This window comes from Dromiciops gliroides, chromosome 4 (genome assembly GCF_019393635.1).
Source record: "Dromiciops gliroides isolate mDroGli1 chromosome 4, mDroGli1.pri, whole genome shotgun sequence".
NCBI lineage: Eukaryota > Metazoa > Chordata > Mammalia > Microbiotheria > Microbiotheriidae > Dromiciops > Dromiciops gliroides.
Genome location: NC_057864.1, coordinates 449,690,378 through 449,705,319, shown reverse-complemented (window position 1 = coordinate 449,705,319; position 14,942 = coordinate 449,690,378). Strand labels below are relative to the sequence as shown.

Sequence of the window (14,942 nt, the reverse complement as noted above, 5' to 3'; positions counted from 1 at the left end):
CACTTTCTCTTCCAGGCATCAAAGTTTAACGGCAAGACAAAGTCAAGATGACTGGTGATGGCTTGGAATACACTGGATGACCTTGGCATCTTCAAAATCTAACCAAGCTCTAAGCACTCCATAACAACACCTGCTTCAGTTGCCTTAATGGTTGTTGAACCAAATTGTTCTCATCCTCCCATTACACTGGGGGAACTCTTCACATCTTTGGAGTAGACACCCTCCTTAACTCACTGAAGGGTTTGATACCCCTAGTTTCCCTTTAACCTGGTTTAGCCCATCTACCCAGAGTTTACCAGGGTGTGGCCATTAGGTGTGCTATAGCTTCTTGGAGCCACAGATGCCTATTGGGTATTATCAGGTGGACATCAAAGATAGATGACCAACCCTGAAAAGGGCATGACTGCCCTCGCATCAGATGTATTAGTCTTCCCTAAATATATCATATATCCCATAATAAAACAATTGAAATTGAATGTTATGAAATTGTGATAACCAAACTTGGCCCCAAAGAATAGATATGAGAAATCAACTCCTGTGCAGAACTGGGAGCCCATGGACATGAAATAATGCACTGAATGTCAGGAATTTTCAGTTTATTAATTGATTTGGTTGAATTTTTCTCTACCTTTTTTAGAATTTTCTGTTATAAGGGGTGTTGCATACTATAAAGACTGGCTATCTGGAAGGGGTTAAAGAGAGGGCTACATAAGGAAATAGTGATGTGAAAGCAAATGATATCAATAGGATCTTTTCTTTAAAAAAGGTCAAGAATAAAGTATTCATAATGTACTCAAGCTAGTATGGAAAATTAAGGAAAATACTTTTTTTTCAGGCTACCTTTGGGAAATGAGAGGCATCAGAAAAGAGATCCAGTGATTATAACTGTGTGGAACAACTTTAAGTGAGTACGGAAAGAAAGAGGGCAGAGATACTGAGCTCCTTTTGCTTTTCTCTTTGCCAAGGAGAATAATCTTTGGACTAGAAAGTATGGAATAAAAACGATTAATAACAGTTTATTACTGCAAACCAAACTTTAGACTGATCTTTCAGAATTGTTAGAGAAGGCTGACCTGTGTCCATTGTTCAGATTAGATCATCCACTGCTGAGAACATCTTCATCCCATCTGGATCTGAAATGAGAGTCCAAGGGATCAAAAAAAGATGCTTAGCACACACCCAGTTGGGTGGAGTAATCTATTTAAGATAGGCAGTAAATGAGCCTAACGCTCATCAGAATTGGTTCTAAGACCTTAATCTCATCAGAATTGGCTCAAGGAGGGAATAACATACACACTTAATTGGGTGGAGGTAGCACAGTGTGTCACATAGTAAATGCTTAATAAATACTTGTTGACCTTTGACTGACTGAATCAAGGCTATGACTAGACTTGATCACATGGTCTCCAATTTTAATGTTTCACTATTTACTATTTTCCATTCTTATACTCCCTTGACTTTGACTATGCCAAACCTGTGAATCTTTATGCCTATGTGACCCTCCTTCCACCCCTCCAACCTACATTTGATTTCTCTGCTTCTTCTTCAAGGCCTCTGAGTATCAATGAAAATAAGATCATGATACCCAACTAACTTCACTTCTCTTTTTTTTCTAGTGGGGTTAAGTGACTTGCCCATGGTTACACAGCTAGTAAGTGTCAAGTGTCTGAGGCTGGATTTGAACTCAGGTCCTCCTGAATCCAGGGTCAGTGCTTTATCCACTGCACCACCTAGCTGCCCCTCCACTTCACTTCTTGTTGCACAACCTAATCCCAAAGAAGAATCCCGTGGTATATGGAGGTCAGACCTTGGATTCAGGGACTCTGGGTGGTTATTTTTGCAAGCACAGAATAAAAACCATTATGCCTCATTGTTGGGAGGGTCATGGATAGATCAGTGGTGGGATAAAAGAAGGTAGAGGTACCTCCCCATTGTGAGTTTCTTGGAGCTGTCTAACAGTAGAAAACATTTCTTTACGTTTCCATAGAATTCATTGTCCTTGACCTCTTTGCTCCTTTGGACAGCCAATCAATAAGCATTTATCAGGTGTTTACTATGTGCCAGGCATTGTGCTAAGCACAGGGGATAAAAATAAGGAAAATGCAACCTTTGTCTTCAGAGAGTATACATTCTAACGGAGGAGACATTCATAAATAGGTTAAAACAACATCTACAGTGGGTATAGAGGAAAGAGAAGTTATTAACAGCTGGGGGGACAGGACCAAGAAAAGTCTCCTGTATAAAGTGGGATTTGAGCTGAGCCTTAAAGGAATCCAGGGGGCAGCTAGGTGGCACAGTGGATAGAGCACCGGCCCTGGATTCAGAAGGACCTGAGTTCAAATCCGGCCTTAGACACTTGACACTTACTAGCTGTGTGACCATGGGCAAGTCACTTAACCCTCATTGCCCTGAAAAAAAAAAAAAAAGAAAGGAGTCCAGGGAAACCAGGAGGCAGAGGTGAGGGGGCAGAGTATTCCAGACATGAGGATCAGTCAGCACTAAGATATGGAGACTGGAGATGATGTGATGTGTTCATGGAAGTGCAAGGCACTGAATCATAGCATTGTAGAAGGGAGAAAAGGGTAAGGAGACTTGAAAGAGAGGAAGGGGCCAGAGTATGAAGAGTTTTAAACACCAAGCAGAGATATTTCTATTTGACCTCAAGTGATCACTACATCTGACGTCTCTCCTCTATGCCACCATGTTCTTCCTGGTCCTTCCATTTCTCTAATCACTTCTTTGTCCTTCAAAGACTTCCAAGTTCTTCTCCCAGAATTCTCAATGTGGCACCTAGCCACATCCTTAAAGGTTAGTCCTTGGGGCAGCTAGGTGCCACAGTGGGTAAAGCACCGGCCCTGGATTCAGAAGTACCTGAATTCAAATCTGGCCTCAGACACTTGACACTTACTAGTTGTGTGACCCTGGGCAAGTCACTTAACCCTCATTGCCCCGCGCAAAAAAAAAAAAAAAAAAAAGGTTAGTCCTTGGCCTGATTCATTCTATCTACACACTTTCCCTTTCACAATATCATTCTCCCTCCTGGTTTCAATTACAGTGACCTTAGAGATAACTCCTAAATCTCTATCTGTAGCCTTGACATCCTTTCTGATTCACATCACCATCAGTGTCTAAGGCAGATACGGCACAGGTATCTCCAACTCAGCACACTTAAAAATAAGTGTATTTTTTTTTGTAGGGCAATGGGGGTTAAGTGACTTGTCCAGGGTCACACAGCTAGTAAGTGTCAAGTGTCTGAGCCCAGATTTGAACTCAGGTCCTCCTGAATCCATAACCGGTGCTTTATCCACTGCACCACCTAGCTGTCCCCCCAAAATTATTATTCTTAACAACAGAGAGGAGATAGGAGAAGGCAGATCCCACCATTTATTTCCAGAGTTTGGAGACTATTGGTATGGAACACATCAGACTTTTTTGAAATATTGGTTAGTCTTGCCAAACTGATTTTCTCTCTCTCTCTCTCTTTTTTATTCTTCATTATAAGATATTGTTATTGTCCTCTGGGGGTGGTGGAATTGGGAAATGTAGGTGAAAAAGTAAATACAAAAGCTATCAATAATTCTGTAAAAAAATCAAATTCTTGTCTTTCTCCCTAAACTTATTTTCCCCTTTTCCTTCAATATTTCTGCCTGTGACATCAGTGTATAAACACATATTTGTTATATTCAGAAAGGGGAAAGTACTTGTCAGAGATGGCTTTCAGCTGGCTATAGTAATTGATTTGAATCCCTACCTAACCACCTATATTATAAAGGAGTCACAGATTCCAAGCCATACAGGACTTCAGAGATCATTTAGCCCAACCCCCTCCCATTAGAGATGAGAAAACTCCAGGCTGGAGAGAATGAATACATTGTCTAAACTCACACAGGTAGTGAAGAACAGAGCTGGGATTTGAACCCAAGGTCTCCAACTCCAATCTCACTGCTCTTTTCATTGAACCATGCTCCCTCACTAAAATATCATTAGCTCCACTTTGCAGGTGAGGACATGGATGCTCAGAAAAGTCATATGATTTAGCTATGATCCCATACCTAGTCGTCAAGGCAAGACTTACACTAGGATCTCCATTCACTGTGCCACACTGTTTCTCTGGTAATCAGTGGAAAAGAAGGGTTGAATTATCATCTTCATGAAGGTGACTCCCATATCCATATATCCAGCCCTAGCCTCTGCTGAGCCCTAGTCCCACATTGCTAACTACCTTTGAGTTCATCTTCAATTAGATGGCCTGTAGTCATCTCAAACCCAAGACATCCTCAGAAGGAGCTCATTTTTCCTTCCAGATCCATCCCACTTTTAAACTTACCCTTTTCTATCCCCTTCACATACCATATGGGGCCTTCTCAATGCAACATTCCATCTCTTGTCTCCCTGTCTTGGCCAAGGTCTGGAATGCATTTCGTCTTCACTTCTACCCCTTCAGAATCACTAGGCTTCCTTCTAGACTCAGTTCAGCCTCCCCCTGGTATCATCATCCTGGAAGGATGATGAAGTTAGGAAGATGAATAGAGTTGTGGGAAAAAGAAGGAAACAAGTCTTTATTAAGTATCTGCTTAATTAAGATCCTACTTATCACTGTGTGAAGTGATACCCCTTTGAGTTAGGTTTTGTTATTATCATCTCTATTTTACAGATGAGAATACTGGTCCAGGCTACACAGTTAAGTAAATTATCTAAGGCAGGATTTGAATTCAGATCTTCCTGGCTCTAAGTTTGGCATTCAGTCTATTAGGTGCCATCCATTCTGCCATTCATTAACCATGGGATCTCAAGCAAGTCATCTTCACCGCTTGGAGCTATTTCCTCATTTAGGAAATGAGGAAGAAATTGACATATGGATGATTTCTAAGGCTCCTTCAAGGTCTAATAGTTTTCTGGTTCTTTGATGGGGTTTTTTTCTAGGTCAAGTTCTCTTTCTGAAAGGTTATCTCTGGGCCCCACATTGTCTTCTAGGGACAGACAATTGCTACCTTTTCTTTTCAAGAGGTCAGGGAATCATCCTTGTCCATGAGGGTCCAGGCTGAGAGAGAGATGGTTTCATGCTCAGCTCTCAGTGAGAGTTGATTTATGGAAATAGACAGGGAATAAGCGTCTTCCATAACAAATCTTGCTTCCTCTGCTCTCTCCTTCTGCTAATTTAGACTTCACATGTGACTGATATTCCTTATGTATAGGTCTGGTCATTTCACCCTTGGACTCAAAATTCTTTAGTGCCTTTACTGCCTACTGAATAAAATTTAAAGTCCTTTGTATTGTGTTTGAAGCCCTACACAGTCTGGTGGCATGATATTTTTTTTCACCCTTCCTTCTCCTGTTATTCCTTTCTAAGTGCCTCACACTCCCACCAAACTGGACTCTTCTGTTGCCCAAACATGTCCTGCACTTAAATGCATCCATAGATTTCTGCACAGTGTTATCTATGCCTGTTACTTCTCTGCCTGTTTCATTACTTCCTAGGCTTTAAATCCCAATTAAAATGCTACCTCCTCCAAGAAGCTTTCCTGATCCCCCAGGTGGTATTGACCTTCCTGCCTAGGACCTCAGCTAGCTATTTGTTTTGTTTGTCTCCAATGAAGACATCCATTACTGCATATTAAATGATCAAAAATGTGTCTTATCCCTCAAGTAGATTTTCAGTACTGAGGTGGGGCAGGGACTGATGTCTTATCTAAGCTTTACACCTTTACACCTATCTCCCTGTCTCTGTTTACCTAAAACAATGCTCTGCACATAGTAGGTGCTTATAAATATTTGTTGAGTTGAATTAAAGCATATTCCACCCCCGGGCACTGGGGAATGAAAATGCTGTTCCTAGAGAAACAAAAGAAAAAGTCCTCCCACCTCCATGACAACGCATAGAAACACTTCTCCAACAGCAACCTCTGGCATAAGTTTAAAGAAATGGGCTGATTGTGTGACTCTGTAGCTCCAACAAGGATGAGAGTTTTTAAAGTAAAGGAAAATGATGAAAATTTAAGGACCAAGGCTGTGGCTCGTGTTGCTGAAAATTTAGTGAAGACTGGAAAACTCAAGCCAGTCACTCACTGTTGGGCCAACCCTCAACCAAATTATTAGCTTCACTGATTTTTAAAAAAATTTAATTGACCTAATGTTTTGACTTTCCATAGACTCTGCTATAAAGAAACTATTACCCTGGTCATTCCTAAGTTTCACCTGTGAATGAGAACAGCCTTTCACCCATATAATCCTGAGGATGAATAATTAAATGACTTTAGAAAATTCAGATAAAAATTATGAAATTTCATATCAATTAAACAAATTTCACTTACCTCCTCCTTTGTAATTTTTTCTTTAAAAAAACAAAACAAAAGAGAGTGAATGAAAATGAATGTAAAGCACGTTGGAAGAGCTGTGGTTCCTTGGGTAGAAAGAAAATGAATTTCATGAGCAAAAGCAAAAAGCAAAAAGCTCCTGCCTTAGTGTGAGGCCAGGAGGGGAGCCAGCCTCTAACAGGTCCTGTCCCTCTGCCTAAAATGGGGTGACTCAAGCTTTTCAATCATCCCCCCTCTGCCTGCTCTAACTTCTCATCTCATATGAGGGGCTATAATTCTGTGAGATGAGGGACACCAGCCTAGAGACTTCCACGTTATAAACCAAGCTAGTTCCTGTTAATTTAGTTAAACCTTAGAGGCCTAAGCAGGCTTTATTCCCTATAGAATCATTCCTTCTTGGGCCTCTGGATTAGCTCATCTTTAGGACCTCACATAATGAGGTGGTTTTTTTTGTTTTGTTTTGTTTTGTTTTTTTTAGTGAGGCAATTGGGGTTAAGTGACTTGCCCACAGTCACACAGCTAGTAAGTGTCAAGCGTCTGAGGTCGCATTTGAACTCAGGTCCTCCTGACTCCAGGGCTGGTGCTCTATCCACTGTGCCACCTAGCTGCCCCACATAATGAGGTTTTAAACTTTCTCTTAGGCACATAGGATGTTTCCACTGGCACTCATCATAGGAATCATCTCTTTGGAGCTCAGTCTCAGAATCAGTAAGGTTTCTGGGACTCACTTACCATATTATTTAACTTTTATTCATTAAAAATGTAGTAAATACCTACTGTGTGTACCATACCTTCATAGAGCTTACAGGCTATCAATTAATCTTCAGTAAACATATATTAAGTGAGGTGGTAATGAAATCCATGGGAGCTGATGAGATCACCAGTGAAGAAATATAGAGAGGTTGGAATCCAGATTAGGAAAGGAATGAAAAGGAAAAGTGGAGGCACCTATTATAGATGACCTTTCCAAGGAGTTTAGCTATAAAATAGGTAGTAAAGAATCAGCCATTTGAGAGGAAGAGATTGAAAATAAGTTAACAATTTAGCACCAAAGAAGGTATAGAGAGCAGTGTAAAATAGACAATTTTGATTATATAAAATTAAAAGCGGTAGCTAGGTGGCACAGTGGATAGAGCACTCGTCCTGGATTCAGGAGGACCTGAGTTCAAATCTGGCCTCAGACACTTGACACTTACTAACTGTGTGACCTTGGGCAAGTCACTTAACCCCAATTGCTTCACACACACACAAAAACATTTTAACTTTTGCACAAACAAAACCAATGCAACCAGGATTATAAGGAAAGCAGAAAACAGAAAGAATTTTTGAAACAAGTATCTCTGATAAAGGCCTCATTTCTCAATTATATAGAAAACAGAGTGACATTTATAAAAATACAAGTCATCCCCCAAGTGATAAATAGTTCAAGAATATGAACAGGTAGTTTACTGACAAAGAAATCAAAGCCATCTGTAATCATATGAAAAAAAAAATATGTTCTAGATTACTATTGATCAGAGAAATGGAAATTAAAACATCTCTGAGATATCACCTCATACCTATCAGAGTGGCAAATATAACAAAAAAGGAAACTATTAAACTTTGGAGGGGATGTGGGAAAACTCGTACACCAATCCACAGTTGGTGGAGTTGTGAATGGATCTAATCATTCTGGAGAGTAATTTGGAGCTATGTTGAAAGGGCTATCAAACTGTGCATACCCTTTCATCCAGCAATACCGTTGCTAGCTTTACATCCCAGAGAAAAAGACTTATTTGTACAAAAATATTTATGGTAGCTCTTTTTGTAGTGGCTTAAAATTGGAAATCAAAGGAATGCCCATCGACTGAGGAATGGCCACACAAGCTGAGGTATATGATTGTGATGGAAAATTAATGTGCTATAAGGAATGACAAACAGGTTGATTTCAGAAAGTCCTGTAAAGACATACATGAAATGATGTATAGTGAAGTGAGCAGAACCAGGAGAATGTTGTGTACTGTGACCGCACTACTGTTCATTGAAGAAATGTGAATGACTTAACTATTCTCAGTAATACAATGATCCAAGACAATCCCAAAGGACTACTGATGAAGCATGCTATTCACTTACAAAGAAAGAACTGATATTGACTGAACACAGACTGAAACATGCTATCTTTCACGTTCTTTCATTTTTTTTCTTTTATTCAGGTTTTCTTATACAAACTTACTAATATAGCAATGTTTTACTTAATTGCACAGGAATAACCTATATCTGATTGCTTACCACCTGAGAAAGGGGAGGGAGGGAAGGAGAAATAGAATTTAAATTTAAAATGTTTATTATTATTTTAAAAAAGAAAATAAGTTAAAGAGTGGGAATGACAGAGTGGGCAATCTGTTGGAGGAGATGGGATGGAATAAGATCTCTTGAACAGGCAGAGGTAGGGAGTAACACCACTTCATCATGTGAGACAAGGGTGAAGGAAGAGAAGGGGGCAGAAGACACCTGAGTGATGGGAGAAGATGAAGAGGGTATTTGTAGGATAGATGGTTACCTATACTTAAAATAAGCAACCTGCTCTTGTAGAGATTATGGTTGACCTGGGAAGAAAACTAAAATTGTTAATAAGGACACCAATGCATAGTGTTTAGTGACTTGATCGTAAAGAACAATTTTAAAAACTGTAGACAGAAAGTATAGTGAAATATACATGTATGTCCATATTACATGTAACACATGTGGCAATATTACATGTATTGTTTCTGTCCTTTCTAATGACCTACTTTATATCTTCTCATTTATTCCCACCATTGGGTCATCTCTACAGGATGAAACATGTTGACCTAAACACTTGAACTACTGTGTAACATATACCCTTTAAACAGTTTTCTCAGAGTATCCTTGACTTCCTTGTTCCTCAAGCTGTAGATGATGGGATTTAACATGGGGGTAACAATACAGAAGAGGACAGAGGCCAGAATGTCCACATCCAGGGAGTAGCCTGAGCTGGGACGGTCATAGTTGAAGTTTATAGTTCCATAGTAGATGACCACCACAGTGAGGTGAGAGGCACATGTGGAGAAGGCTTTGTGCCGCCCTTGAGCAGATTGGATCTTCAAGATGGCAGAGATAATGAGGATGTAAGACACAGCAGTAAACAGGCAGGGGCTCAGACCAAAGGCAGCACTAGAAACATAGAGTGCAACCTCATTGATTGAAGTATCTGAGCAGGAGAGCTTCAGGAGTACGGGGATATCACAGAGAAAATGGCTGATCTGGTTGGGACCACACAAAGTGAGAGATGCTGTGAGCCCTGAATGGATCAGAGAATCCACAACACTGTACAACCAGGTCCCAGCTGCTAAATACGCACAAACTCTCTTGCTCATGAGGACTGGGTAGCGCAATGGATGGCAAATGGCTACAAACCTATCGTAAGCCATAACAGACAACAGGACACACTCACAACCTGCAAAGGTAACAAGGAAAAAGATCTGAGAGATGCAACCTTCATAGGAAATGGTCTTCTTCTCTCGGAAGAAGTTCACCAGAATGATGGGAACAGTGGTGGAGGTGTAGCAGATGTCCAGGAAAGACAAATTGCTGAGGAAATAATACATAGGGGTGTGAAGAACAGGATTAACTTTGATTGCAGCTAATATGAGAGTATTTCCCAGGATGGTTATCAAATAAGTAACAAAAAACAGCAGAAAAAACAATCCCTGAAGGTCAGGGTGGTTTGAAAATCCCAGGAAGATGAATTCCATGACAACTGTTTGGTTTTTCCTTTCTTTGAATTCCTTAATGGCTGGAAAGAAGAGCAGGAGAAATAACAGTTAGACAATAAAAAGAAACTGAGAACTGTCCCCATCCTAGCCATCATAACAGCAGTTAGTAGAATTGGGCCCCAGCACTACATTCATACTTTCTCCTTTCCAGGGGCCCATCAGGACAAAGTCCACAGTGAAGAATCTGAGACTCTAAGTGTTACACTGGAACCTCAGAGGGCATCTGTTCCCTTTATCTGACCAATAATACTGAGATGCTAATCATTCAATTATAATGAAAAAGAAAAGTGGGAGCCATCAAAAGAGAATGATGTGGATGGATGCCAAGGCAATTCTTCAACTTATTCATATTTTTAAAATTTTTTAAAGAGATGATTGAAACAAATGCAAACAAAGAAGAATAAATGTATAAAATAAATGTATAAAAAGATGCCTATGAATTGAGGAATGTCCAAAAAATTGTGGTACATATGATGAATACAAAGAAGTATGAAAAGACCTCTCTGCCTTGGACTGATGCTGAGTGAAGTAAACATAGCAAAGAAAATAATATATACAATGCCTACAGTAGCAGCAATGGAAAAAACAACCATGATTGGTTGTTGTCCTTTGTTCTCAAAGAGGATCAAAATGACATCACTATGTTGGAGCCAAAGTACAGTTTGTCTAACTGTGGCTGATCAGACCAATAAAAGCTTGGAAGTCTTTACCACAGGTTGGACACCAATATAGTTCATATAAACATTTGGAGTGGAGATGTCTATAAATTGGTGCACATCACTTTTTTTTTTTTAAGATACTGCAATTCTGCTTTGCTCATAGAGCACAGCACCTTCTATAATTCGGGCATATCATGCTGGCTAGTCCTTTGACAGTGATTCCCATGTCCTACAGTTGATTCTAAAGTTCTTCAGACAGACCTTGAAAGTGTCTTTGTATCGCTTCTTCTGACCACCATGTGATGAGTGCCTGCCTTGCGTGAATTCTCTGGAAAATAGTCTTTTAGGCAAATGTACTTTTGACATCCAAACTACATGGCCAGGCCAACAGAGTTGCACTCTCTACTGTAGAGTTTGAACGCTTGGCAGTTTGGCTCCAGAAAGGACACCAGGGTCCCGTCCCTTACCTTGCGATCTTCAGAATCTTCTGAAGACAATTCAAATATAAGTGACTCTGTTTCCTGGCATGGCACTAGTAGTGTCCAGGTTTTTCAGACATACAACAATGAGGTCAGCACAAGGGCTCTGTAGACCTTCAGTTTGGAAGTCAGTCTAATATCTCTTCTTTCCAACATTTTGCTTCAGAGCCTTCCAAAGACTGAGCTAATTCTGGCAATACTTGTATCAGTATTAGCATCTATGTGTATATCCCTGGAAAGAATACTTACAAGGTAAGTGAACTTATCCCTAGCATTCAAAATGTTTCCATTTGCTATAACCAATGGTTCCACATATGGATGGTGTGGTGCTGACTGATAGAGAACCTCTATTTTCTTGGTGTTAATTGTTAGGCCAAAATTACCATAAACAGCAGAGAATTGATTCTTACTCTGTTGCATCTCAGCTTCAGAGGTTACATTAAGAACACAATCATGTGGAAACAAAAAATTAGGCACCAACTTTCTCTCCACTTTAGTATTGGCTTATTGTCTTTTCAAGTTAAATAATTTACCATCAGTGCAGTGGTAGACCTTGATACAGTTTTCATCCTTGTTGAAGGCATCTGACAACATTGCTGAAGACATCATGAAAAAGCATGGGAGCAAATGCATAGCCTTGCTTCACTCCATTTTTGCATGAGAAAGTGTGAGAGCATTACACATTGTCCAGAACCCGTGCAAGCACACCATCATGAAACTGACATACAATGCTGATGAACTTCTTTGGGCAGCCAAATTTTCCCATGATCTTACACAAACCCTCATGACTGACAGTATCAAAGGCCTTGTTCAGATCAACAAATGTCGTGTACAGACCTCTGTTCTACTCCTGGCATTTGTTATGCAGCAAATACCATATTGACCATTCTGTGGCCCTTTCTGAAGCCACACTGACTCCTGTGACATTCTTCCAGTGAAGGATCAGCCTACTAAGGAGGACTCTGGCAAGTATCTTCTCAGCAATGACTAAGCGAGAGAGCACTCCCTCCTCTCCACCCCACCCCCTATGATTGTCACAGGACAATCACTTTCCTTCACCTTTATAGAGACGGACGATGGAGACATCCTGAGGCACAACTTCCTCTTTCCATATAACCTGGAAAATTTTGGTCAGCTATTGTATGTAGACCCCCTGCCTTGTAAATCTCAGGTGGAATGGAATCATTACCAGGAGCTTTGCCACATGAGAGGAGTCTAATGGCATTCAAAACCTCTTCTTCAGTTGGAAATTCAGTTACAGAGAGATTGACTTCCACCTGAGGTATATAGTCAATGACTTCAACATTGATTGATGATGATCTATTGAGAACACTATGGCCCATCTGTCCAGGATCCTTAATGTAAATCCATCACCACTGAGTAGTTGAGATGCACCATAGGTCTTTGGCCAATAAATATGCTGCAGAGAATCTAAAAAGCACTTTACTATCAGCATAAAACTGAATTTCATCTGCCTTCTTACTGAGCCAGAATCCTGCATCTCTCTAAGCTTCACTTGTACCGTATTTTTGATGGAATTAAACACTGCCTTCTTAGAGACAAATGAACTATCCTGCAGCTAAACCCTGTGGTGTTCTTGTTTTTGATTTAGAAGCTTCTGAATTTCCCCATCATTTTTGTCAAACCAATCTTGATGTTTGAGGGTGTTCTGACTCAGATGAGTAAATGCAGTGCTGTACCCCAAATCTCTGAAAATTGCCCACTCCTTTTCTGTTCCACTGTTGCCAACCATGTGTTGGCTCAACTTTCCCTCCAAATTAGCATCAAACTGTTATTGTCCAGAGAAATGCTCTAATCTGTGGACGTTGTCTTCTGGTAATAATTTTGGCTTGGGGCTGCTGCTTCTGTTGAATGTGAATGTTTAGCTTGGAAAGGATAAGTCTATAATCAGTCCAGCATTCTGTGCCACACATTGCCTCCATCACTCTCACACCTTGTGTGTTTCTTCTCCTTAAAATAACATAGTCTGTTAAGTGCCAATGTTTTCTGTGAGGGTGCATCCACAAAGTTTCATTGCATTTAGGTAAATGGAAAATGGTGTTGGTGATGAGAAGGTCATGAGATACACAGGTCTTCCATAGAAAGTTACTGTTGCTGTTTCCAACTCTATTCCTCCAAAGGACTCTTTGCCATATGAAACTCTTTACCTACTCTTGCATTAAAGTCAACCAGAGTTATAAACTTCTCTTCCTTCAGCACCTTGATGATAATGGTCTCCAGATCTTCATAAAATTTTTCACGGTTGTTGGAACAAATTGTTCTCATCCACCCATTGCATGAGGGGAAGCCTTCACATGCTTAGGGTAGATACCCCCCCCCACTCACTGAAGGGTTTGAAACCCATTGGTTACACTCAAACTTGATTAGCCCATCTGTTGAAATGATTTGCTGGGGCATGATCACTGTGTATGCTACAGATTCTTGGAGGCATGGGTGAGAGCTCTGTGTTATCAATTGGACACCAAAGGTAGATAAGCAGCCCTGAAAAGGGCTTGCTTGGTATCCCTCACACCAGAGGTACTACTCTTCCCTCAATACATTTTATGCTCCATAACAAAACAACTGAATTTCAATGTTATGAAATGATAATAACCAAACTTGACCCTAATGAATAGATGTGAGAAATCAACTCCTTTGCAGAACTGGGAATCCATGGATATGAAATGATGCACTGAGTGCCAGGCTTCTTCATTTTATTGAATGATTTGGTTGGATTTTTTTTCTCTTCCTTTTTTTTAGAATTCTCTATTATAAGGGGTGTTGTGTACTACAAGGAGTGGCCATCTGGGAAGGCTGAAAGAAAGGGCTACATGAGGAAATGTCAGTGATGTAAAAGCAAAAGCTATCAATAGAATCTATTCTGAGCTCATAATGTGCTCAAGCTGGTATGGAAAGCTGAGGAAAATACATTTTTCAGGCTACCTTTGGAAAAGGAGGAGCATCAGAGAAGAGATTCACAACTTTGTGGAACAACTTTAAGTGAGTTCAGAAAGAAAGAAGGCAGAGGTACTGAGCTCTTTTTTCTTTTCTCTTTGCCAAGGAGAATGATCTTTAGACTGGAAAGGATGGAATAAAATGGTTAATAACAGCTGATTACTGCAACCCAAACTTCAGACAGATCTACCAGAATCGTTAGAGAAGGCTTACCTGTGTCCATTGTTCAGATTAGGTCATCCACTGAAGGGAGCAAATTTGTCTTCATCCCATCTGGATCTGAAATGAGAGTCCAAGGGATCAAGAAAAGATGCTTTAAGAAGGCATTGATGTCCTGCCTCAATGACAAAGCAGGACAGAAGCTGTTCTGTGAATATAAAGGTGGTTCTCAAACTTTTAAAAATTGTAACCTCAGGGCAGCTAGATGGAGCAGTGGATAAAGCACCTGCCCTGGATTCAGGAGGGCCTGAGTTCAAAGCTGGCCTCAAATACTTGATTTGTCCAAGGTCACACAGGCTGGAAGTAAATATTTTGCCTAGGGTGGGATTGGAACTCAAGTCTTCCTGACTCCAAGTCTAAGATGCTCTGAGTGGCTCTACATAGATAACCTCTAGATATGATTTGACCAAGGTTACCCATTGGTGACAGAGACGAGATTCAAACCCAGACCCTGATTCAAGAGTCTGCTCTACCATGTTCCTTCTGAAGCTCATTCAAAGGAAAAGGACTAGTGAGGTCAATTTGAAATTTTGCCAAATGGGA

General features: G+C 40.4%; 1 protein-coding gene across 1 annotated transcript; it reads right to left on the bottom strand.

The window, feature by feature from the left end:
• Positions 1 to 9,142: 9,142 nt before the first annotated feature.
• On the bottom strand, positions 9,143 to 14,403 carry LOC122755231 (olfactory receptor 5V1-like). The gene is made up of 3 exons (XM_044003554.1): positions 14,394 to 14,403; positions 11,759 to 11,821; positions 9,143 to 10,107 (listed from the first exon to the last, which is right to left on the bottom strand). Exons 1-3 carry the CDS (start codon positions 14,401 to 14,403, stop codon positions 9,143 to 9,145), a joined length of 1,038 nt encoding a protein of 345 aa, XP_043859489.1.
• Positions 14,404 to 14,942: the final 539 nt, after the last annotated feature.

Excerpts from the sequence above, each read along its gene's own strand:
- LOC122755231 (XM_044003554.1), bottom strand. Across the intron at positions 10,108-11,758 it reads GGTCTACCACTGCACTGATG|CCATTAAGGAATTCAAAGAA; the intron begins GTAAATTATTTA and ends TCTTCTTTCCAG.